The sequence below is a fragment of the Pristis pectinata genome, chromosome 2, assembly GCF_009764475.1.
Source record: "Pristis pectinata isolate sPriPec2 chromosome 2, sPriPec2.1.pri, whole genome shotgun sequence".
In the NCBI taxonomy this organism is placed as follows: domain Eukaryota; kingdom Metazoa; phylum Chordata; class Chondrichthyes; order Rhinopristiformes; family Pristidae; genus Pristis; species Pristis pectinata.
The window spans coordinates 3542770-3568851 of NC_067406.1; the positions used below are offsets into that span (position 1 = coordinate 3542770).

Consider the following 26082-nt stretch of genomic DNA (forward strand, 5'->3'; position numbering starts at 1 on the left):
AGTAGAATATAGAGAAAATAGAAGGAGTTTACGAAATCCACAAGTTCCACGAAGGAGCAGTATGACACCTCAATCGCTGAAGAACTCTGTTGCTTTTAGTCAGAAATATCTGTTACTTTGATCAATACGTGGCCGCCCACAGATATACCAATTCCTGGTACAGGTTAATGACAAAGTGCACTCCACAGATTGCTCCAAAGATCCATACGTGCATTGTATAGTGACGATCACAACGATTGTGATGTACTTGTAGGTACAGAGACTGGCAGTCAGTGCTACCATCTCTCTCGCTCTCCATCAGTCTGTGTAATTGCCAGCACGTTCCAGTTATTGTCACTTTCTCCGCTCCCACTTGCAGTGGTGAGATAAAACCACACACACTACCACTCGGGCATCTTAAAAGGACACTCATCAAGTAGCAACCTGGGCTTGTAACAGACCAAACCAGATCTACCTTGAAATTCCCATGGTGACTTCACAACCTCCAGAGTGTGGAGGGATTCTGAAGCATCGAGAAATGACAAGCAGTGATGTTTAGTGATTGTGGGAGGAGTATTGTGTTTATTTTTAAAAAAAAGTTACCCCCTCAAGTTCCTGTTAAATCTCTCCCCTCTCACCTTAAACCTATGCCCTCCAGTTCTTGATTCCCCAACCCTGGGAAAAAGACTGACCATTCACCCTGTCTATGCTCCTCCTATAAGACCACCTCTGCCTCTTGCACTCAAGGAATAAAGTCCTAGTTTTAAGATGTTTCTTAAAGTTCAGGGTTCAACAGTCTGTTTGGTGACCTCACACAAAGCCTGTAATTATGGATTTATTTTTGACCAGTAATTACAGTGCCAATCTCCCTAGCTCTTGCTCAAGATGTTTCCTTTTGTTCTTTGGCTGTCGGAGCTGTTATATGATCATAGGAGTAGCAGGAGGTCATTTGGCCCTTTGAGCCTCTTCTGACTTCCAGTGAAGTCATGGTTGATATTTATCTTAACCGCCTCATCTGCCATCCTCTGCCTCGGTTCCATAGTCTCTGGTACCTTTGGCATGTGTAAACCAGTGGCCCAGACACTCATTCCCAGTCGGTCACCACCATGTAGTTGGTTGCCAGGGCTCTGGCATGACGAGTGACACCAGCAAGAGTGGACTTGCGTCATTTTTGAATTAAGACTCTTTCACAGCTACTTCCCTTCAACCATTTGGGTCTTGAACCAACCGGCACAACCCTGATCACTACAGTCTAGCAACACTGACCACTTTGATCACTTTACTCTAAAATGGACATTTTTTTGTTCATTTTAGTGTTCTTTTTTATAAAAGATGTGTATAATTTGTGTTTAATTTGTGCTTTTCTTGTGAATGCTGCTTATCTGATGCTATGTGCCTGTGATGCTGCTGGAGTAAATTTTTCATTGCACCTGTGCACACACGTCCTTGTGCATCTGACAAAAGCTCGACCTTGGCTCTCCTCTAAGGAAAACCTCAAGGTTACACCAGCTCATTTGAGCATCGGAAAGTTAACGATGTTCTGTACCTCTGCTGGAGTTGGACTACATCGTGCTGGAGGTTGTGCATCTATTGTATGGAGCCTCTGAGGATCTTTGCTAAAACTGGGTACCACAGTGCAGTGAGTGTATCCTCACTGGGGATGCTGCAGCCCAGAGGACTAAGCAATTCATTCCCTTGGGTTTAGAAGGTTGAAGGGTGAATCGGCTGAGGTGCTTGAGACATTGAAAAGATTCAACAGGGTGGAGGGAGAATTTTTTTTTCTTTGGTGGGTGAACAGAGGAAGGAGAGAATCTCGGAACTGGGGAATGGCAGGAAATAGACTAAGACTGAGTATAAGAGTTGGGACATGTTGCAGTTGTATAAAACATTGGTTCGACTGCACTTAAGAGTATTGTGTCCAGTTCTGATTGCTGCACTACAGGAAGGAGGTGGTAGCAATAGAGAGGGTGCAGAAGAGAGCTTGCAGGATGTTGCTTGGAATGGAGGGCTGTAAATATAAGAGGCTGGAAAGGCTGGGTTTGTTCTCACTGGAATGTGGGAGGCTGAGGGGTGACCTTAACTGAAGGGTAACCTATAAACCTTAGAGGTTTATAAAATTGAGGAGCACAGATACAATAGTCTTTTTTTTTTCCCCAGGGCAAAGGAATCTAGAACTAGGGGGGCATGGGTTTAAACTGTGAGGGGAGAAAATTAAACAGGATCTGAGGGGTAGGTTTTACATAGCAGGTGGTGAATATCTGGGACGAGATGCCGAGGAGGAGGAGGAGGTGGTGGAGGCAGGTACAATTTCAATGATTCAAAGACTCTAGGACTGTACTTAGATAAGAGGAGTGGGGGGATAGGGGCCTATTGCAGACCAACAGGAGTGATGTTGATGGGCATCATGGCTAGCATGGAAATGATGGGCTGAAAGGGCCTGTTTTTATGGTGTATGTTTCTCTGGATCTATGTTTGACACAGGAGGGGAACTTGCTCTCCTATGAGACTACGAAGGCCAGGACAATTGGGGCAATCTCCTGCCGACACCCCTCTCACCAACACCACCCCACCATCATCCTGTCCCACAACCCTTCGACCCTTGAACCTCCTGCTTTCTAGCCCATCCTGGATATTCCCCTCTGCCCCTGTTTGGTTGGGTGTTGAGGTGTGATCAAATGTTTTCATTGAAGGAAGGACCAGACTCTGGGACTGAAATGGCCCTGCCTTGTATTAAGAGTTTATTTTTTGGGTGGCAGAGAGGGGTACAGATTGGACAGGGCTTCCACAGCATTCAGGAAACCAAGTACAAAATCAGACCATTTGCTCCAGATGAGTGTCTGATCACAAGTACCAGGGCTGGACACTTCCATTCCTACAACCCACCTTCAGCTCTGTCACTAGTCAAACCAGCTTGGAGCATTGTGACTTTGGTTTGAACTATTGCATTGTCTCACCTTGGCTCCCCACTTCCACACCATTTAGGTTGCTTTATTATTGTCACATGTACCAAGATGCAGTGAAAAACTGTCTTGTATGCCGTCCATACAGATCATTTCATCACATCAGTGCATCGAGGTAGTACAAGGGAAAACAATAACAGAATTCAGAATAAAGTGTTACAGTTACAGGGAAAGTGCAGTGCAATAACATCATTTAAGAGGCATTTGGGTAAGTACATGGATAGGAAAGGTTTAGAGGGATATGGGCCAAACTCAGGCAGATGGGAGTAGCTTAGATGGGCACCTTGGTCGATATGGACAAGTTGGGCTGAAGGGCCTGTTTCTGTGCTGTATTACTCTGACTCTGAGGTAGATTGTGAGGTCAAGAGTCCATCTTGTCCTACTAGGGAACCGTTCAATAGTCTTATAACAGCGAGATAGAAGCTGTCCTTGAGCCCGGTGGTACGTGCTTTTGTATCTCCTGCCTGATAGGAGGCGGTGGAGGGAGAAAGAAGAATGTCTGGGGTGGGTGGGGTCTTTGATTATGTCGGCTGCTTCACCAAGGCAGCGAAGTGTAGACAGTCCACAGAGGGGAGGCTGGTTTCCATGATGTGCTGAGCTGTGTCCACAACTCTCTGCAGTTTGCGGTCCCGGGTAGAGCAGTTGCCGTACCAAGCCATGATGCATCTGTGGTGAATATATAAAAATTGAGGGTCAAAGGGGACATGCCAAATTTCTTTAGCCTCCTGAGGAAGTAGAGGTGCTGGTGAGCTTCCTTGGCCATGGCATCTCTGTAGTTAGACCAGGATAGGCTATTGGTGATGTTCACTCCCAGGAACTTGAAGCTCTCAACCCTCTTGACCTCAGCACCATTGATGTAGACAGGTGCATGAACACTGCCCCCTTTCTGGAGTCAATGACCAGCTCTCTTGTTTTGTTGACATTGAAGGAAAGGTTGTTGTCATGACACCATTCCACTAAGCTCTATCTCCTTCCTATACTCCGACTCATTGTTATTTGAGATACAGCTGACTACAGTTGTATCATCTGCAAACTTGTAGATGGAGTTAGAGCAGAATCTGGCCACACAGTCATGAGTGTATAGGGAGTAGAGTAGAGGGCTGAGGATGCAGCCTTGTGGGGCACTAGTGTTGAGGATAATTGTGCCAGAGGTGTTGCTGCCTATCCTCACTGATTGCGGTCTGTTGGTCAGGAAGTCAAGGATCTAGTTGCAGAGGGAGGTTAACCTCAGCTCATCCAAACCCCTGTTCTCCATACCTTAACCTGCAGCATCAACTGTTCACCATCACCTCTGTTCTCTCACTTGCCTCGAGGGCCTGAGTTATCAGAAGAGGTTGGGCAGACACCCTGTACTGTGTCCTGGCCAATGTCAGTCAGTGTCACAACACAAGGCAGGTTACCTGGCCATTATTGCACTGCAGTTTGTGGGAGCTTGCTGTGCACAGTTTGGGTGCATGGCACTTCTCTATTTCATTGTCTGTAAAGTGCTTGGGGAAGTCATGATTTGCTGAAAGAGCTGTAATTTTCTGCAATTAGACTTTGAGAAAGTGCTTCAAAACTGTTTTTTGAGATGGCTTCCATATGCCATTTTACTTGAGGCCATTTAGCCCATTGAGTGCTTCCCATCTCCCAGGGGATCAATCCTACCAGCCCCATTCCCCCTCTCTTTATCCCTCTGCAACATATTCTCTCCCACATACCCGTCAACTCCCCTTTGATTTTTTTTTAACCAATTACCTGCACACCAGGGGCAATTAACCTACCGACCCGCACATCTTTGGGATGTGGGAGGAAACCGGAGCACCCAGGGGAACCCACAGAGTCACAGAGAATGTTCAAACTCCACACAGACAGCGCCGGAGATCAGGATTGAACCTCACTGGAGCTGCAAGGTAGTAGCACTACCTACTGCCCCACCAGAGAAGTGACAAATGTCTGAAATAGCATCGTGAAATAAATATCATATAAAGACTGCACGTCAGAGTCAAGTTTATTGTGATATGCATAAGTGTATGTTGGCACAACATTGCAGGCCGAAGGGCCTGTTCTGTGCTGTACTGTTCTGTGTATGCACGGGTGCAATGAAAAGCTTACTTGCAGCAGCATCGCAGGCACATTGCAGCAGATAAGTGGCATTCACAAGAAAAACATAAATTAAACAATAATACACAAATTTTACAAGAAAGAACACAAAATTGCAGAGAGTTGCGGACACAGCTCAGCACATCATGAAAACCAGCCTCCCCTCCATGGACTCTGTCTGCACTTCTTGCTGCCTTGGTAAAGCAGCCAACACAATCAAAGACCCCACCCACCCCGGACATTCTCTCTTCTCCCCCCTCCCATCGGGCAGAAGATACAAAAGCCTGAAAGCACGTACCACCAGGCTCAAGGACAGCTTCTATCCTGCAGTTATAAGACTTGAACGGTTCCCTAGTTCGATAAGATGGACTTTTGACCTCACAATCTAGCTTGTTATGACCTTGCACCTTATTGTCTGCCTGCACTGCACTTTCTCTGTAACTGTAACACTTTATTCTGCATTCTGTTATTGTTTTTCCTTGTCCTACCTCAATGCACTGTTGTTATGAATTGATCTGTATGGATGGCATGCAAAACAGTTTTTCACTGTACCTCGGTACATGTGACAATAACAAACCAATTTACCAATAAAAACAGAAAAAAGTCTATTTTAGTGCAAAGTGATCAAAGTGGTCATAGTGTTACGAAACTGAGGTAGTGATCAGGGTTGTGCTGGTTGGTTCAAGAACCGAATGGTTAAAGGGAAGTTGCTGTTCTTGAACGTGGTGGTGGGGACTTCAGGCTTCTGTGGGGATCTTATGATAATGTGGTTAAATTTTCTCTCTGGCAATACAACCATCATAAATGTTTGTGGGTTGGGACTGAAAGGGGTTTTGACCTTAAAGTTGATTTGGTGATCCTCCTATGTACCAGAGTCCATGGTTAGCCACAGCCAGAGGAGAAGCTGGGGCTGCCTGTGATACTTCCTAGAGGTGAATAGCCTCTTGGAGCTCACTGCCTTCTCTCAGGCATGCAAGCAACTATTTAAACCAAGTGGAGAAGGGATGTTGTGGAAGAGTCTTGAACAAGGGCTACAATTAAGGCAGTGATGAGGCAGATTTTATTCTCAGAGGGCTGTGAGACTTTGTACCTCTCTTTCTTCAAGGTTGGTGGAACAGTCTTAAGTGTGAGGTAAATGGAGTCTTGATAAGTAATAGGGTGAACATTTATCAGGGCACGCAAGAATGCAGAGCTGAGGGTATAATCAGGTCAGTGATATTATTGAATGGGAGAGCAAGTCTGGAGGGGTTGAGTGGCTTACTCTTGTTTCTAGAGTTCTACAGGACAGAAACAGGCCCTCCAGTCCAACAACCATGCCGACCAAGGTGACCTTCTGAACTAGTCCCATTTACCTGTAATGTCTTTTACACACTGTAATTGTACCTACCAATACCGCTTCCTCTAGTATTGGTTTATTATTGTCACTTGTACCGAGGTACAGTGGAAAAACTTGTCTTGCATACTGATTGTACAGGTCAATTCGTTACACAGTGTAGTTACATTGGGTTAGGACAGAGTGCATTGATGTAGTTCAGGTAAAAACAATAACAGTACAGAGTAAAGTGTCACAGCTACAGAGAAAGTGCAGTGCAATAAGGTGCGAGGTCACAACAAGGTAGATTGTAGTCCATAAGGGAACCATTCAATCGTCTTATTGCAGTGGGGTAGTCTGGTGGTACGTGCCCTCATGCTTCTGTATCTTCTACCCGATGGAAGAGGAGAGAAGAGAGAATGACCCGAGTGGGTGGGGTCTTTGATTATGCTGGCTGCTTCACTAAGACAGCGAGAGGTAAAGACAAGAGTCCAAGGAGGGGAGGCTGGTGTCTATGATGTGCTGGGTTGTGTCCACAATTTTCTGCAGTTTCTTGAGTTCCTGGGCAGAGCAATTGCCGTACCAAGCCGTGATACATCCAGATAGGATGCTTTCTGTGCTGCATTGATAAAAGTTGGTGAGAATCAAAAGGGTCAAACCGAATTTCTTTAGCCTCCTGAAGAAGTAAAGGTGCTGGTGAGCTTTCTTGGCCATGGCATCTATGTGGTTGGACCAGGACAGGCTGTTGGTGATGTTCACTCCCAGGAACTTGAAGCTGTTAACCCTCTTGACCTCAGCACCACTGATGTAGACAGGTGCATGTCCACAGCCCCCTTTCCTGAAGTCAATGACTGGCAACTTGTTCCATATACCCACCACCCTCTGTGTGAATATCCTGCCCCAATAGTCCCCTTTAAATATTTGTATATAAGAATTACTGGATATGTAGATGGGCTGATTAGTAAATTTGGAAACGACACAAAAATTGGTGGCGTTGTGAATCGTGAAGTGGGCTGTCAAAGGATATAGATCAGTTGCAGATATGGGCAGAGAAATAGCAGATGGAAATTAATCTGGGCAAGTGTGAGAAGTTGCACTTTGGGAGGTCAAATGTAAGGGGAAAGTATACAGTTAATGGCAGAACCCTAAACAGTGTTGATGTACAGAGGGATGTTGCGTCCAAGTCCATACGTTCTCCCCGTGTCTGCGTGGGTTTCCTCCGGGTGCTCCGGTTTCCCCTCTCATTCCAAAGGCGTACGGGTTAGGAAGTTGTGGGCATGCTGTGTTGGCGCCGGAAGCGTGGCGACACTTCTGGGCTGCCCCCAGAACACTCTACGCAAAAGATGCATTTCACTCTGTGTTTTGATGTACATGTGACTAAAAGATATCTCATCTCATCAAGTGGCCATGTAGATAGTGGTAAAGGTGTATGGCGTGCTTGCCTTCATCAGTTGGTATTGAGTATAAGAGTCAGGAAGTCATGTTACAATCGTGTAACGCTTTGGTTAGGCCACATTTGGAGTACTGCGTGCAGTTCTGCTCACCCCGTTACAGGAAGGGTGTGGAGGCTGTGGAGTGGGTGCAGAAGAGGTTCACCAGGATTTTGCCTTGATTTGAGAGAATTAGCTATATGGAGAGTTGGACATACTTGGATTCTTTTCTCTAGTCAGAGGCTGAGGGGAGATCTCATAGAGGTTTATAAAATGATGAGAGACATAGACAAGTCTTTTTCCCAGGGAAGAAATGTCAAATACTAGATGGCATAGCTTTAAGGTGAGAGGGGGAAAGTTTAAAGGAGATGTGCGGGGCAAGCTTTTACACAGAGTGGTGGGTGCCTGGAACAGGCTGCCAGGGGAGTTGGTGGAAGCAGATACGATAGAGGTGTTTAAGAGCTATTTAGATAAGCACAAGACCAGGCAGGGAATGAAGGAAGATGGAACGTGTAGGCAGAAGAGATTAGTTTAATTTGGTTCATGGTTGGCACAGACATTGTGGCCAAAGGGTCTGTTCCTAAGCTGTAATGTTCTATGTTCTTTCCCCTCTCACCTTACACCTGTGCCTTCCAGTTTTAGACTTCCCTACCTTGGGAAAAAGACGGTGATCATCCACTCTGTCTATCCCCCTCATGATTTTATGAGCCTCTGTAATGTCACCCCTCAGCCTCCTTTGCTCCAGGGAAGACAATCCTAGCTTATCCAGTCTCTCCTTATAACTCTTCCTCGTGTGCCGATAACATCTTGTGAATCTTTTTTGCACCCCCAGATTTGTGTGTACGTTCATAATGTTCTTCTGGGAAGGAAATCTACTGTCCTTACCCTGCCTGACTTGGTTATGAGTCTGGATCCACCGGTGTGAGTGATTGAACTGGCCCATAATTGGGCAGTGGGTAATGGACATCAAATCCTGGCCCAACAAACAATCTGCTGGAAGAACTCAGCAAGTTGAGCAGCATCTGTGGGCCCAACACATTGATGCAATCACAAAGAAGGCACGCCAGTGGCTCTACTAATGAAGTTTGAGGAGATTTGGTATGTCACCAAAGACCCTTGCAAATTTCTACAGATGTAAGGTGGAGAGCATCACCACCTGGTATGGAGGCTCCAATGCACAGGATTGCAAGAGGCTGCAGAGGGTTGTAGACTCAGCCAGCTCCATCAAGGGCACAACCCTCCCCACCATTGAGGACATCCTCAAGAAGGCTGCATCTATCACTAAGGACCCTCACCATCCAGGACGTGCCCTCTTCTCATTACTACCATCGGGGAGGAGGTACAGGAGCCTGAAGACCCACACTCAACGATTCAGGAACAGCTTCTTCCCCTCCGCCATCAGATTTCTGAACGGTCCATGAATCCTACCTCGTTATTCCTTTCTTTTTGCGCTATTTATTTATTTTGTAATTTATAGCAATTTTATGTCTCGGCACTGTACTGCTGCGGCAAAACAACACATTTTATGTCATTAAAGTCAGTGATTCTGACTGAGGAAAGGAAGTGTCCTGCATCAGGACACATGGTGCGTTTGCAGTCCTGATGCAGGGTCTCCACCTGAAATGTCGATAGTTCCTTTTCCCCACCCCCCCCCACCACAGAGATGCTGCTCGACCAGCATCTTGTGTGTTGCTCCAGATTCCAGCATCTGTCGTATCTTGTGTCTTCCATTAAATCCTAGCTCTTGGGACGTCCTGAATAAATGAAAGTGAAGCTGCAATCTTGGTAGGGATGGAAGCAAAACAAAATAGATTCAGGAGTCTTAAGGGTTAAGTAAACTTTTCCTTAAAATGTTGGGAGGTGCTTGGATTCTCATTTCCTTCTGGGACAAGAAATTAACTGTGAGCGGTTTCCTCCTTTGAGAGTCTCAGAAGAGGCTGAGCTCCCCCGCACTCAGTCTCTGTGTGTCTGCATCTTGTGCCCCTGTGGGTTTATTTCCCTCCTGGACATCTATTTTGTTCCCGGATTGTATCCCAGTCAAGCTGCAGCATGTTACGATGCCTGCTGTCTGCAGCCAGGAACCTTCCCAACGTGGAAAAGGGCGGCAGGCAGAGCGACCCAGTTGCGACTCTGAGCTTCAGAGGTAAGAAGGGCGGGCAGCCAGCAGCAGCCAGGAAATCAAGCATCAGGCATGCCGCTGGCAGAGGGAGTGAGTGTTGGATTAACGGAATATGAGTCTCCAGCTCTACAGGAAAAGCTGGACCGTAAATGCTTTATATCAGTGTAGAATGACAAGAGCCCGGGAGGCAGCCGTTCAGCTCCTAGCGTCTGGCTGTCTCTGTCAGTTCTGCACCGATTATAGATTCTACAGCTCTTTCTGTCTGTCTGACTCTTTGAACAATCTCACTCTTCCCTCCTGCTCTTTCTCAGAAGTGCAAGGTTTTCCTTTACAGCAAAGACAAAGGGACTAAATTCTGAGTTTACGAAACTGCTGCCATGAGATGGATTTAATGAGCTTTGCTGCTGTTCATTCTTCTTGAATGTGTTGAGGACTTGTCCCACTCTGCAAGCTGGATGTTGATGGCTGGTTGAACATGTTGGGGCTCTCACTCTCTTCCATGCTAAGACGTTAGTTTGTTTGACTCACAGCTCTTTATTTAACGCTTCTCCCTGTCTGAATCTGTTCTCTGCTGTCCAATGATCCCATCAGGCTATGGATCCCTTCCCTCGCCCCTGTGGATAACTGCAGGGATCTCTCTAGTCCTGTTCCGGAGCAAGGAGTGCCAGCCCTCTTTCTGTTTTCTGTTCTTGGGATCAGAAAGAGGGAGTGAAACTCCAGTTAATTTCTTGCTTCCATATATAGAGAGGAAGCTTGCAGTTTCATTTAAAGCCAGCAGTTCTTCGAAACTGAGATACAGCACTGATCTCCAAGGTTGTCCCACCATTTTAGAAGTGTTGCTTTGCATCGTTATTGATATTAGTCACAGTCATACAGCACAGAAACAGGCCCTTCGGCCCAACTTGTCCATGCCGACTTGTGTTGCCCGGGGAGCTAGTCCCATCTGACCACGTCTGGCCCACAGCCCTCTAAACCTCTCCTGTCCATATACTTACCTCGATGGCTTTTAAACGTTGCTAATGTGCCCGCCTCAACCACTATTTCTGGCAGCTCATTCCAAATACGCACCACCCTTTGTGTGAAGAAGCTGCCCCTGATGTCCCTTTTTAAATCTCACGCCTCTGATCTTAAACCTCTGCCCTCTTGTTTTTAGCTCTCCCCCACCCCCCTCACCCCCTCCAGGGAAAAAGACGATGTGCTTTTACTCTATCTGTGCCCCTCTTGATCTTATACACCTCTATCAGGTCACCCCTCAATCTCCTACATTCCATGGAATAAAGTCCTAGTCTACACAACCTCTCCTTGTTATTCAGACCCCCCAGTTCCAGGTAACATCCTGGTAAATCTTTTCCGCACTCTTTCCTGTTTATTAGTATGTTTCCTGTAACAGGCCAACCAGAACTATACACAGTATTCCAAGTGCAGCCTCACCAATGTCTTGTACAACTGCAGCGTAACTTCCCAGCTCCTGTACTCAGTGCCCCGACTGATGAAGGCTGGATTTTGTGGGAGGAGCCCCCTGAACTCTTCCTCACACTCAGGACCTTTGTATGGATCTTTTCCCGTCTTTCCTGCTTCCTCCCAATTCTCACCCGGTTCAAGACCAAAGCTGTTGTCATTCTACCATGGACTCTGTTCGCTGGCCACCACCCCTGGAAACTCTCCAATGCCAACCACGTCGTCCCAACCTCATTGTTGAATCTCTCCTTGAGCTGACCTTTGTCCTGGTACATCACCGTTCCCCTATCTTTGTTCATCTGACCCCCTCCCCTACAATATACAATGGAGTATTGTGAGCAGTTTTGGGCTCCATATCTAAGGAAGAATGTGTTGGTGTTGGAGAGGGTCCAGAGGAGGTTTACAAGAATGATCCTGGGGATGAAAGGGTTAATGTGTGAATAACACATGAATCTTATCTTACTCACTGGAGTTCAGAAGGATGAGGGGGGATCTCATTGAAACTTACCAAATACTGAAAGACCTGGATAGAGTGGACGTGGAGAAGATGTTTCCATCAGTGGGAGAGTCTAGGACCAGAGGACAGCCTCAGAATAAAGAGACGTCCCTTTAGAACTGAGACGAGGAGGAATTTCTTCAGCCAGAGGGCGGTGAACCAGTGGAATTCATTGCCACAGAGGACTGTGGAGGCCAAGTCATTGGGTGTATTTAAGGCAGAAATTGGTTGGTCCTTGATTGGTAAAGGGGTTAAGGGTTACGAGGAGAAGGCAGGAGAATGGGGTTGAGAGGAAAAAATAAATCAGCCATGATCGAATGGCAGAGCTGACTCGATGGGCTGAATGGCCTAATTCTGCTCCTATGTCGGATGGTCTTATGGTAAATGGAACAAGCTGCCAGAGGAAGTGGTAGAGGCGGGTACAATTACTATTACGATGTTTAAAAGACATTTGAACAAATACATGGACAGACAGGTGTGTGGGTCTGTGACTGTGTGTGTCCGCATGTGTGTATATCTGTGTATAACTGTGCGCGTGTGTCTCTGTGTGTGGGCATGCTCATACGTGTATCACTGTACATGTTTTCACCTGTGTGTGAAGAGATTTGAACGTTCCTCTGTGTGTGTGGGGGTGGAGTGAACCTCAGGGTTTATTGCACACACTTTCACTGTGAGTGACTTGATTCCAGTACACTGCCTTTGTGTAGCAATCATTGTTGCTGCACCTATTCTGACCCTACGGAAGCTCACCCCTCGGGATCGTGTGGAATTTGTTGGGAGTGGTTTGCATTGTCTCCAAAATCTGATCCCGGGAGGAGAGACATGACGGAACCATGTAGACTCAGTCAGACGTTATGCTGCAGGCACAGACTAACCTATAATTAAAATGACAGACACATTGCGCCAAATGTAACTGGATGGAGTGTGGCACAAATAAAATCTCTTCACACAAACTCGTAGTTTAAGTATCAGATTGAATGAATTGCAAGGAATAATTCAACTTAGAGGCTGCGACGCGATGATTGTCAATGAGGCCTTTCTGCTGGAAATTAGGATTGGGAAAATGGCAGAGAGAGAGAGAGGTGTTCGTGACCTAGGATGAAAATATTTTAGCATTAAGAAGGGTTATAACAGACAGTAAACCTGAAGTGGAGACTTTATAAATAGAATTAAGAAATTAAGGGTGGCACGGTAGTGTAGCGGTTAGTGTAAGGCTATTACAGTGCCAGCGACCTGGGTTTAATTCCTGCTGTTGTCTGTAAGGAATTTGTACATTCTCCCCGTAACTGCGTGGGTTTCCTCCGGGTGCTCCAGTTTCCTCCCACATTCCAAAGACGTACGGGTTAGGAAATTGTGGGCATGCTATGTTGGCGCTGGAAGCGTGGTGACACTTGCGGGCTGCCCCCCAGCACATTCTCAGCAATGCAAAAAGACACATTTCACTGTGTGTTTCAATGTACATGTGACTAATAAATAAATATCTTGTATCTTAAATAGGAAGGAATATAAGACTCCAATGAGAATTGTGTATCAGGAATCCTCAGATTTGAGGTGGTAGAATGTATAAATGCAGGTGTAAGACAAGCATGTAGTAAAGGCAGAGTGGTTTTAATGCAGGATTCTAATTTTTACATAGATTGGCATCAATAGGTTAGATCTTTTCAAACTCTAGAGTGTTAAGAATGTTGCTGACAGACTCTTACTTTCCATTTCAGGTGTAAAGAAGAAGACCAAAGTGATCAAGAACAATTTAAATCCAGTCTGGAATGAGGTGAGGCACTTGTGAACATTCATCTGAAGCTGACCTAGTGCAATAAACTGATTAACAACGCTTATCAGGCTATAATCACATTAATTTAACATCCCTGGTCTCCTCAAGCTAATATTTATGCATTAAAGGAAACTTTGGACCTCCTGGGTTCTTGCTGTACCCACATGGCCTGCTGCATTCCTTATAGTGCAGCAGTGACTATATCTGAATGATAATGTATTGGCTGTAAGGTGCTCTGGGATGTCCAAGTCCTTCCCTAGTTATCCTCCTATTCCCTGACTGGAACTGTGTGGCCAGTTGGGTTAACCCCAGCCATTTCTCGCGCACAGGGCTTCGAATGGGACTTGAAAGGAACTCCGCTGGATCCAAGTTCTGAGATCCACGTTGTCGTGAAGGACCATGAAACCATGGGCAGAAACAGGTAGGGTATCTCTTTTTGATCATTAAATGCTGCCTCAGTCATGGTGTGGGTGTGTCCTAAACCCCCCCACACTTCTCCTGTAGGAGATAGCTTCTGTATGCTGATGGCACACTGACCTTCAGTCAGAGCATTCTGTCTCCCTCTCTCTCTGTCTCTCTCACACTCACACAGAGTCAGGGCAGTTGAGAGTAACGTATCAACTCAGGACATTGAGTTGAGACGTTATGTTGCAGTTATGTTGGTGAGGCTGCATTTGGAATATTGTGTTCAGTTTTGGTCGCCCTGCTATAGGGAAGAAATTATTAAGATGGAAAGTGTGCAGAAAAGATTTACGAGGGATGTTGCTAGGACTCGAGGGCCTGAGTTATAGGGAGAGGCTGGGCAGGCTGGGACTTTATTCCTTGGAGTGAGGGAGATTGAAGGGTGACCTTAGAGATGTATAAACATAGAACAGTACAGCACAATATAGGCCCTTCAGCCCACAATGTTGTGCCGACCCTTAAACCTCACCTAAGACTATCTAACCCCTTCCTCCCACATATCCCTCTATTTTAAATTCCTCCATTTGCTTATCTAGTAATCTCCTGAATTTGACCAACGTACCTGCCTCCACCACAGCCCCAGGCAGCGCATTCCATGCCCCAACCACTCTCTGGGTAAAAAACCTCCCTCTGATATCTCCCTTGAACTTCCCACCCATTACTTTAAAGCCATGCCCTCTTGTATTGAGCATTGGTGCCCTGGGAAAGAGGCGCTGGCTGTCCACTCTACCTATTCCTCTTAATATTTCGTACACCTCTATCATGTCTCCTCTCATCCTCCTTCTCTCCAATGAGTAAAGCCTTAGCTCCCTTAGTCTTTCTTCGTAATGCATACTCTCCAGTCCAGGCAGCATCCTGGTAAATCTCCTTTGCACCCTTTCCAATGCTTCCACATCTTTCCTATAATGAGGCAACCAGAACTGGACACAGTACTCCAAATGTGGTCTAACTAGAGTTTTATAGATCTGCATCATTACCTCGTGGCTCTTAAACTCAATTCCTCGACTTATGAAAGCTAACACCCCATAAGCTTTCTTAGCTACCCTATCCACCTGTGAGGCAACTTTCAGGGTTCTGTGGATGTGAACCCCCAGATCCCTCTGCTCCTCCACACCACCAAGAATCATGAGGGGGCATAGATAGGGTGAATGATAGGTCTTTTTCCCAGGGTTGGGGAATCAAGAACTAGAGGGCATATATTTAAGGTGAGAAGGGAGAGATTTAATAGGAACCTGAGGGGCAACTTTTTCACCCAGAGAGTGGTCAGTGCATGGAATAGGGAAGTGGTTGAGGCAGGTACATTAACAACATCTAAAAGACACTTGTACGTGGATAGGAAAGGTTTAGAGGGACATAGGCCAAATGCAGGCAAATAGAATTAGCTTAGATGGGCACCTTGGTTGGCATAGATGAGTTGGGCCGAAGGGCCTGTTTTCACGTTGTCTTACTCTACGATTACTGCCTATGAACAATAGTTGATGTAGAGGGGTGTTCCTGACCAGGTCCCAGCCTGCTGATGGGAGCATGACTCAGGTGGGTTCCTTCAGACCTCCCTTCACACTCTCCACCTACCGCACAACCCTAGACCTTAAGGCCACCACACACCCACCACTTGACCAGTTTCCCACCCACCGATCATCTGGCCCTATCCTGATTCACATGACTCAGTCCCCCACCTGAACCGATCCCCAACCTGTGAGTTACCTGAGCTGAGGCCCAGTTCACCGATCACCTGGTCCCAACCCCCGCCCCCACCCTGGTTCCCCATCCCAGTTCCCCACCGCCCACATATTTCCCTCAAACCAGACACCCCCCCACAATTGATTACACAAAGCAATACCCCAACAACCAATAGCCTGTCCCAGATTCATCCCCCACCACCCCCCCCAACCAATCACTGATCCCCCAACTACTGGTCACCTGATCTGGTGCCTGTCCAATGAGCTCCCACCTCTCAATCACCTGAGCTTGTCCCTCAACCAGCTATTGTCGGAACCCCCCCCCCCCCCACCCGCCCAAAACCAATCGCTGATCACCTGACCCACCAATTGCCCAACCCGATCCTCGAACCCCTGACCCCCTGACCCGATCCCTGTCCCCCTGACCGGTGATCGTATGTGATCACCACTGACCTCACAGCCATCGATCTCCAGCAGCCAATCCATGTCCAGACCAATGTTCTAATCCAGCCAGGAGGGGAGGTTCCCTGACACGGACGAGGATTCCCAGCACACAAGAGGGGGTCCCAGCATAGAACCATAGAACACCACAGCACAGCAAACAGGCCATTCGGCCCTTTTAGTCTGTGCCGAAACTTTATTCTGCTAGTCCCATTGACCTGCACCCAGTCCATAACCCTCCAGACCTCTCCCATGTCCTTATCCAATTTATTCCTAAAACTTAAAAGTGAGCCCACATTTACCACGTCAGATGGCAGCTCGTTCCACACTCCCACCACTCTCTGTGAAGAAGTTCCCCCCAAATCTTTCCCCTTTCACCCTAAAGCCATGTCCTCTCGTACTTATCTCTTCTAATCTAGGTGGAAAGAACCTACTCGCATTAACTCTGTCTATACCCCTCATAATTTTGTAAACCTCTATCAAATCTCCCCTCATTCTTCTGCGCTCCAAGGAATAAAGTCCTAACCTGTTCAATCTTTCCCTGTAACTCAACTCCTGAAGACCCGGCAACATTCTAGTAAATCTCCTCTGCACTCTTTCAATCTTACTGATATCCCTCCTATAGTGGAGGAGGGATCCCTGGCACAAAAGAAGGGCTGCTGGGTCGGAGGAGAGGTTCCCAGCACAGAGGAGGGGTCCCTGGGGTGGAGGAAGGGCTGCTAGGACAGAGGAGGGACTCGTGCAGGAGGGTGTGTCCTGAGCATGGAGGAGGAGTCCCTGGGGTGGAGAAAGGGCTGCTTGGACAGAGGAGGGACTCTGATGCAGGAAGGGGTGTTCTGAGCATGGAGGAGGTCCCCAGCATGGAGGAGGGTCTTCACAGGTAGAAGGCTGGTGTAGTAATGCCCATGTCCCCAGTTGTCTGGCCCCACAGTCACCTTCACTGCTGCACCGTGCAGCCACTGTGGAAACTGCAGGCTGCAGAATCTCTCTTTGAAGCCTTCAGCAGACTGAAGAGAGAGTACTGCCTGGCGCAGCTGGGGATGGACTGAGTGCAGGGTGCATTGCCTAGGCAGATCCCCAGACTGACATGTTGTGGCTGGTGGGCAGGTGAACGGGCTGGCTTGCATGTCCTGCATTCTTCCAAGCAGGCACCCAGGAAGCTCGTATTGCACTGGCTGGCTTTGAGGCAGAATTGAACACAAAAAAACACAAAACTGGAGCAGGAGTAGACCACTCGGCCCCTCAAGCCTAGTCCCACCATAATCACCACTTGACCATGCCTCAGCTGGATGTCACCTCTCAGCAGGTCAGGCAGGGTCCGTGGCCAGAGTAACAGAGGTTTCCAGGTCGAATGGTGATTTTTGACCTGAAAACATTGACTGTTTGTCTCCCTCCACAGATGCTGCCCGACCTGAGTGAGAACCTCCCAGCATGTTTATAGGAAGGATGTGAAGGCGTCGGAAAGGGTGCAGAGGAGATTTACCAGGATGCTGCCTGGTTTAGAGAGTATGGATTATGAGGAGCGACTAAGGGAGCTAGGGCTTTATTCTCTGGAGAGAAGGAGGATGAGAGGAGACATGATAGAGGTGTACAAAATATTAAGAAGAATAGATAGAGCGGACAGCCAGCGCCTCTTTCCCGGGGCACCAATGCTCAATACAAGAGGGCATGGCTTTAAAGTAATGGGTGGGAAGTTCAAGGGAGATATCAGAGGGAGGTTTTTACCCAGAGAGTGGTTGGGGCATGGAATGTACTGCCTGGGGCGGTGGTGGAGGCAGGTACATTGGTCAAATTCAAGAGAGGCATATGGAGGAATTTAAAGTAGAGGGATATGTGGGAGGAAGGGGTTAGATAGTCTTAGGCGAGGTTTAAAGGTTGGCACAACATTGTGGGCTGAAGGGCCTGTATTGTGCTGTACTGTTCTATGTTCTGCCAATTTACGCTGGTAGAGCTTTGGTTCCCCTGTTATAGGAAAGACGTCATTAAACTGGAAAGAACGAGGAGAAGATTTAGGAGAATGTTGCCAGGACTCGAGGGACTGGGTTATGGGGAGAGGTTGGGCAGGCTGGGACTTTATTCCTTGGAGCGCAGGGGTTTCCAGTACCTTATGGTTATAATTCAGATTTCCAGCATCAGCAGATTTTCTGGTTATTGTTATAGCTGAGACTTGGAGCAGACGTGTGTGCAGTTCAGTGATTACGGGTTGTGTACATAGTGAAACCGCATCAAGCAGTCTCTGACACCGGGCGACTCACCACACCAGTTATTTACAACAGCAACTTGCAGGTATGCTGTCAATTAACAAGGTGGAACAATGAAAGTTGCCACAGTGGTTCCTGCGACACCAGTGTCCACAGAGCCATGGAGGAAGATGTTTGGGTGCACAACCAGACTCTTCGTCAGGGAGGGAGGGAGCTCTGAAGGTGGGTAGGTATAGAGTCAGAGAGTCACAGAGTAACATAGCAGGGAAACAGGCCCTTCGGCCCAACTTGTCCATGCCTACCAAGCTGCCAACCTGCACTAATCCCATTTGCCTGTATCCCTCTAAACTTTTCTGATCTGTATACTTATCCAGTGCCTTTTAAAGGTTGTTATTGTGCCTGCCTCAACCACTTCCTCTGGCAGCTCGTTCCATACAGAAATTTCCTCTCGGGTCCCTTTTAAACCTTTCCCCTCTCATTGTAAACCTATGCTTTCTAGTTCTTGGTTCCCTTTCCCTGGGGAAAAAGACAGTGTATTCACCCTATCTATGCCCCTCATGATTTTATACACCTCTATAAGGTCACCACTCACTCTCCTACATTCCAAGGAATAAAGTCCCAGCCTGGCCAACCTCTCCCTGTAACTCAGGCCCTCAAGTCCTGGCAACATTCTTGATAAGGTTCCTCATAGAAGGTTTATTCAGAAAATCAGGAGGCATGGGATCCAGGGAAACTTGGCTGTGTGGATTCAGAATTAGCTCGCCCATAGAAGACAGAGGGTGGTGGTAGATGGATAGTATTCTGCCTGGAGGTCGGTGACCAGTGGTGTTCCGCAGGGATCTGTTATGGGACCCCTGCTCTTTGTGATTTTTATAAATGACTTGGATGAGGATGTGGAAGGGTGGGTTAATAAGTTTTCTGATGATACAAAGGTTGGTGGTGTTGTGGATAGTGTAGAAGGTTGCTGTAGATTACAACAGGATATTGATAGAATGCAGACCTGAGCTGAGAAGTGGCAGATGGAGTTCAACTGGATGTGTGAAGTGATGCACTTCGGGAGATCGAGTTTGAAGGCAAAATACAAGGTTAATGGCAGGACTGTTAGAAGTGTGGAGGAACAGAGGGATCTTGGGGTGCACATCCATTGATCCCTCAAGGTTGCCACACAGGTCGATAGGGTTGTTAAGAAGGCGTACGGAGTGTTGGCCTTCATTAGTCAGGGTATTGAGTTCAAGAGCCGCAAGGTAATGTTACAGCTCTATAGAACTCTGGTTAGATCACACTTGGAGTATTGTGTTCAGTTCTGGTCGCCTCATCATAGGAAGGATGTGGAAGCTTTAGAGAGGGTGCGGGGAGATTTACCAGGTTGTTGCCTGGATTGGAGAGCATGTCTTATGAGGATAGGTTGAGTGAGCTAGGGCTTTTCTCTTTGGAGAGAAGGAGGATGAGAGGTGACTTGATAGAGGTGTACAAGATGATAAGAGGCATAGATCAGGTGGACAGTCAGACACTTTTCCCAGGGCGACAATGGCTAACACGAGGGGACACAATTTTAAGGTGATTGGAGGAAGATATAAGGGGGATGTCAGGGGTAAGTTTTTTTTAACAGTGTTGGGTGCGTGGAACGCACTGCCGGCAGAGGCTGTGGGGGCAGATACATTTGGGACATTTAAGAGACTTTTAGATTGACAGTTGAATGATGGAGAAATGGAAGGCTATGTGGGAGGGAAGGGTTAGATAGATCTTAGAGCAGGATAAAATGTCAGCACAACATTGTGGGCTGAAGGGCCTGTACTGTGCTGTAGTGTTCTATGTTCTATAAATCTCCTTTGCACTTTTTCCAGTTGAATGACTTCTTTCCGATATCAGGATGAGCAAAACTGTACACAATGGTTTGAAAGTTGTGGTGAAGGGGAGCAGCAGGACCTTGGATGCATTGGAAAGGTTGGGTGAGGGATTCCAAATCAGTGCATGGTTAACTGGAAGCCAGTGTAAATTGGCAGAGACAGGGTCAGTGATGGGTGAGTGGGAGGCATGGCTCAGCTGAGTATACTTGAGGTTGTTCGGCCCATTGAGACTATACTAGGTCTCTGAGCAATTCAATAATAATGCAGGCCAGAATTTGGCCTTGGTTTTTTCCCCAATGTTTGATCTCCCAATATTTTATCTCCCCTGGAGGCATACCCTGGGAGTGTGTGATGGACAGTTTTGAGGGAGCGTCTTTCCGTGTCTAGCCCTGGGAGTGTGTGATGGGACAGTGTAGAGGGAGTTTCACTCCGTGTCTGACCCCAGGAATGTGTGATGGGACAGTGTGGAGGGAGCTTCACTCTAACCCCTCTTGTCCCTGCCCTGGGAGACTATATCGACACTGGTGACCTTGGATGGAAAAATACAGCAGTGACGCCCCCACCTTGTTGAGAAAAACATTTAAAAGTAAAATTCTGCTTTCTGTTTAACAAATGAGTTGAGTGGATAAAAAAATATCCTTGAAACCTTGGTAATAATTAAAAAAGCCTGTTGGTGCCTCATTGGTTAGAGGGCTTTCAAACTCCAGACTCCCAGGTCTGTATCGTGAGCCAGTTTGTGAGTCTGTGAATGTTTAAATTGGCAAGTTGTGGAGCAAGCACAGTGCAGCCAAAAGGTAGGGAATACCACGCCAAGGGGTACATCCTACGTGTGGGAGGCACCTCACTCACTGAATCTTAAACTCTCTTCAAATTCAAATACAGCCCACGGCCAGATTCGAGGCCCAGGGGACAGGAGTCGGGAATACACGGCTCTTGGTCTCTGCACTGGAGCCCGCTGCTCTGAGCCTGGTGAACTCGTCATTTGGGTTGGATCCACCCCAACACCCTCACTGCCCAGTTGACCCCAGTCGATCCTCTCCCTGGTCTGGGATCTAAGGTTAGGCTTGATGGGACAGTGTAGAGGGAGCTTCACTCTGTGTCTGATGCTGGGAGTGTGTGATGGGACGGTGTTAGTTGTTTTATTCCACTCTGTATTTTTCATCTTGAAAGTAACAACTATTGCCTAAACCAGTGAGTAATTTAATTGGTACTGGTTTATTATTGTCACTTGTATGGAGGTACAGTGAAAAACTTGTCTTGCATACCAATCATACAGGTCAATTCATTACATAGTGCAGTTACATTGAGTTAGTACACAGTGCATTGAGGTAGTCCAGGGTAAAAACAATAACAGAATACAGAGTAAAGTGTCACAGCTACAGGGAAGTGCATTGCAGGTAGACAATGTGCAAGGTCATAATGAGGTAGATTGTGAAATCAAGGGTCCATCTCATCGTATAAGGGAACTGTTGAATCGTCTTATCACAGTGGGGTAGAAGCTGTCCTTAAGTCTGGTGGTACGTGCCCTCAGGATCCTGTATCTTCTACCTGATGGAAGAGGAGAGAAGAGAGAATGTCCCAGGTTGGTGGGGTCTTTGATTATGCTGGCTGCTTCACCAAGGCAGCGAGAGCTATAGGCAAGAGTCCATGGAGGGGAGGCTAGTTTCCATGACGCGCTGGGCTGTGTCCACAACTCTCTGCAGTTTCTTGCGGTCCTGGGCAGAGCAGTTGCTATACCAAGCCGTGATACATCCAGATAGGATGCTTTCTATGGTGCATCGATAAAAGTTGGTGAGTGTCAAAGGGGACATGCCAAATTTTTTTAGCCTCCTGAGGAAGTAGAGGCGCTGATGAGCTTTCTTGGCCATGGCATCCACGTGGTTGGACCAGGACAGGCTATTGGTGATGTTCACTCCTTGGAACTTGAAGCTCTCAACTCTCTCAAGCTCAGCACCATTGATGTAGACAGGTGCATGTACACTGCCCCATTTCCTGAAGTCAATGACCAGCTCTTTTGTTTTGTTGACATTAAGGGAAAGGTTGTTGTCATGACACCATTCCACTAAGCTCTCTATCTCCTTCCTGTACTCCGACTGGTCATTATCTGAGATACAGCCCACTACGGTGGTATCATCCGCAAACTTGTAGATGGAGTTAGAGCAGAATCTGGCCACACAGTAATGAGTATTGAGGGAGTAGAGTGGAGGGCTGAGGACGCAGCCTTGTGGGGCACCAGTGTTGAGAATAATCATGGCAGAGGTGTTGCTGCCTATCCTCACTGATTGCGGTCTGTTGGTCAGGAAGTCAAGGATCCAGTTAGAGGGAGGTGTTGAGTCCCAGGTCTCTGAGTTTGGTGACGAGTTTGCTTGGGATTATTGTATTGAAGGCGGAGCTGTAGTCAATAAACAATAGTCTAATGTAGGTGTCTTTACTGTTCAGATGCTCCAGAGCTGAGTGTAGGGCCAGGGAGATGGTGTCCACTGTGGACCTGTTACAGCGATAGGCGAATTGCAGTAGGTCGAGATTGTCTGGGAGGCTGGAGTTGATGTGTGCCATGACCAGCCTACTCTGCATTGGTTTTGCCTTGCTTCATTCATCACCAGTGCTCCTGAATAAACATCGAGATCAGTAACTCCTTCCTGTTGGGCGGTCATGATTGCTGAGGCAGGAAGAGAACTTCCTTCAGACAGGGCGATGTATACCGCTGCTGTCCTGATTGAGCGGAATCTGCCCTCTGATTAGGCCAGGCTCATAAATCCTCTGCTGTTTATAAACACAGTGTCAGCCCAGCATTGTAACATAGACGCATGGGTCAATGCCTCGGGTCTTTCAGGGGTCCAAGTACAGGAGCATGACATTTTCTGCACCACACCTTCAGTCCTCCTGGGAAGCTCTACGTGAGACTCATGAAATCTCATGCCTGTACTAGCTCTTTGATGAGGTATGCTCTCACTCATAGAGCACAGAAAACAGGTCCTTCGGCCCAACACATCCATACTGACCAAGTTGCCTACCTGAGCTAGTCCCATTTACTTGTGTTTGGCCGATATCCCTCGACATGGTAGTGTAGCGGTTAGCGTAACATTATTACAGTGCCAGCGACCTGGGTTCGATTCCCGCCGCTGTCTGTAAGGAGATTGTACGTTCTCCCCGTGTCTGCGTGGGTTTCCTCCGGGTGCCCCGGTTTCCTCCCGCATTCCAAAGACGTATGGGTTAGGAGGTTGTGGGCATGCTATGTTGGTGTCGGAAGTGTGCGGACACTTGCGGGCTGCCCCCAGAACACTCTACGCAAAAGATGCATTTCACTGTGTGTTTCAATGTACATGTGGCTAATAAAGACATCTTTTAAATGTTGTTACTGTACCCACCTCTACCACTCCCTCTGGCTCGTTCCATATACTCACCACCCTCTGTGTTGAAGATGTTGCCCCTCAGATTCCTTTAAAATCTTTCGTCTCTCACCTTAAACCTCTGCCCTGTAGTTTTAAGTTCCCCTTCCCTGGGAAAAAGACTTTTACCTTATCCACGCCCTCCATGATGAGGGGTAAGTTTTTCCACACACAAGGAGGTGGGTATATGGAATGAGCCACCAGAGGAAGTCATAAAGTCACAGTTACAGAGTTTAAGAAACCTTTGGACAGCTACGTGGATGGGAAAGACTTGGGCAAGATGCAGGCAACTGGGACGAGGTTCGATGGGCGTGGACGAGTTGGGCCGAAGGGCCTGTTTCTGTGCTATATGATTCTATGAATCTCTGTGAAAATTATGGTCAAAGTAGGGGCTGAATAGAAGAGAGAGACAGCAGAAACAGGCCATTCGGGCCACTGAGTCCAGCTGATCTTCAACCACCCATTTGCACTAATCCTACAAAGTAATCACATTTTATTCTCTCCACAATAAGTACCCCCAGATTCTGCCCCTCACCTACACAATTTATGGTGGCTAATTAACCTCCTGAGCCGCACATCTTTGAGATGCAGGAGGAAACTGGAGCACCTGGGGGTGATACAGAGTACGTGCAAACTCCACACTGTCAGCACCTGATGTCAGGATCGAACCTGGGTCTCTGACACTTGAGGCTGAAGCTGTACTCGTTGTGCCACCGTGCCTCCCTGCAGGAGGCCAAGTGTGTGCTTGAGGGTCTATACATCTGCCCTCACCAAAGCAGTAACAGTAAATTGGATTGGTCTGAGGGTATTTGTCCATAAGGAGTGTTTGAGCAGTGATACTTAACAGAATGGGAGGTGACCTTGAAGCATTCTGAACTCCATTGAGTACAGGCCCAAAGACATCAAACACTCCTTTCTCCATGTTTGTACATTAGTGTTTTCTACCCACAGACAGCTGTGAATGTTTGGTCACTGAGGAGAATTTTAGACACGGGAAGGAAATTGGGCTTGAGGCATGGGATCTACCATGTTTTTATTGAGTAACCCAAGGGCCCAGATAGCCAATACTGTCTATTTTTTTACATTGTTAAGAGTCAGTTAGCAAAATTGGACAGGATAGAATGAGCTCCAGGTGAGGTGTGTGACAGGATGGGGGAGCTTGAAGGAAGAGATGGGAGAATGAATGGGCTGCATTGCCCTTGGGGACGTGTGCAGTCCACACTGAGTGCACAGTCGCTTCCAAGGTAGGAATGACGCATGTCGAGCTGCAGCCACCCCTTTGGAGGTTGGTGAATGAGATGACAAAGCTTTTTAAAATTACTTGGCAAACTGGGAGTACAGCAAAGATTCACCAGACCAGTTCCAGAGATGGTGGGTTTGCCATAGAGCAATACAGCACAGATGCAGGCCTTTCAGCCCAACCAGTCCATGCCAACCACGGTGCCCACCCAGCTAGTCCCAATTTCCTGCGTTCAGCCCATATCCCTCCAAGCCCCGCCCCTCCACCGACCTGTCCAAATGCTTCTGAAATGATACTGTTGTATCTACCTCAACCATTCCGTATACTCGCCACCCTCTGCGGGGAAAAGTTGCCCCTCAGGTCCCTCTTAAATCTTTCCCATCTCACCCTGAATCTATGCCCCCTAGTTTTGGACTCCCCTACCCTGGGGAAAAGACTGTTACCGTCCACCTTATCTGTGCCCCTCATGATTTTATAAACCTCTGTAAGATCACACCTCATTCTCCTACGTTCCAAGGAATAAAGTCCTAGCCCGCTACCCTCTCCCTATAACTCAGGCCCTCTAGTCATGGCAGCATCTTTGTCAATCTTTTCTGTGCTCTTTCCAGTTTCACCACGTCTTTCCTATAACAGTGTGACCAAAACTGTACACAGCATTCCAAGTGCGGCCAGATGAGAGATTGAGGAGATTGGGACCATAGCATTCAGAAGAATGAGAGGAGGCCTCATTGAGGGTACAGAGGAGATTTACAAGGATGTTGCCTGGAATGCGGAGCATGCCTTATGAAAGCAGGTTGAGGGAACTCGACCTTGTCTCCTTGGAGAGACGGAGGATGAGGGGGGGACCTGATAGAGGTGTATAAGATGATGAGAGGTATTGATTGGGTAGATAGTCAGAGGCTTTTCCCCAGGGCTGAAATGGTGGCCACAAGAGGACATAGGTTTAAGGTGCTGGGGAGTAGATATAGAGGAGATGTCAGGGGTAAGTTTTTTACTCAGAGAGTGGTGAGTGTGTGGAGTGGGCTGCCGGCAACGGTGGTGGAGGCGGATACGATAGGGTCTTTCGAGAGACTGTTAGATAGGTACATGGAGCTGAGTAAAATAGAGGGCTATGGGTAAGCCTAGTAATTTCTAGGGTAGGGACATGTTCGGCACAGTTTTTCTATGTTTCTATGAAACTTCCAATATTCTTTAAGGTCCTGACAGGCTGCTGTGG

General features: G+C 47.4%; 1 protein-coding gene across 6 annotated transcripts in view; it reads left to right on the forward strand.

Annotated features, from left to right (window-relative positions):
* The window catches only part of dysf (dysferlin, limb girdle muscular dystrophy 2B (autosomal recessive)), a 280694-nt gene that overhangs the window by 12532 nt on the left and 242080 nt on the right, over positions 1 to 26082 (forward strand). For 5 of the 6 annotated variants that reach the window (XM_052038407.1, XM_052038430.1, XM_052038422.1 and 2 more), the window contains exons 1-3: positions 9716 to 9906; positions 13552 to 13607; positions 13937 to 14028. In XM_052038407.1, coding sequence (XP_051894367.1) covers positions 9813 to 9906; positions 13552 to 13607; positions 13937 to 14028 — 242 coding nt within the window. In that variant the 5' untranslated portion in view covers positions 9716 to 9812. Of the gene's footprint in view, positions 1 to 9715; positions 9907 to 13551; positions 13608 to 13936; positions 14029 to 26082 lie in introns of those variants that run through there. The other variant, XM_052038414.1, reaches the window with a different exon arrangement.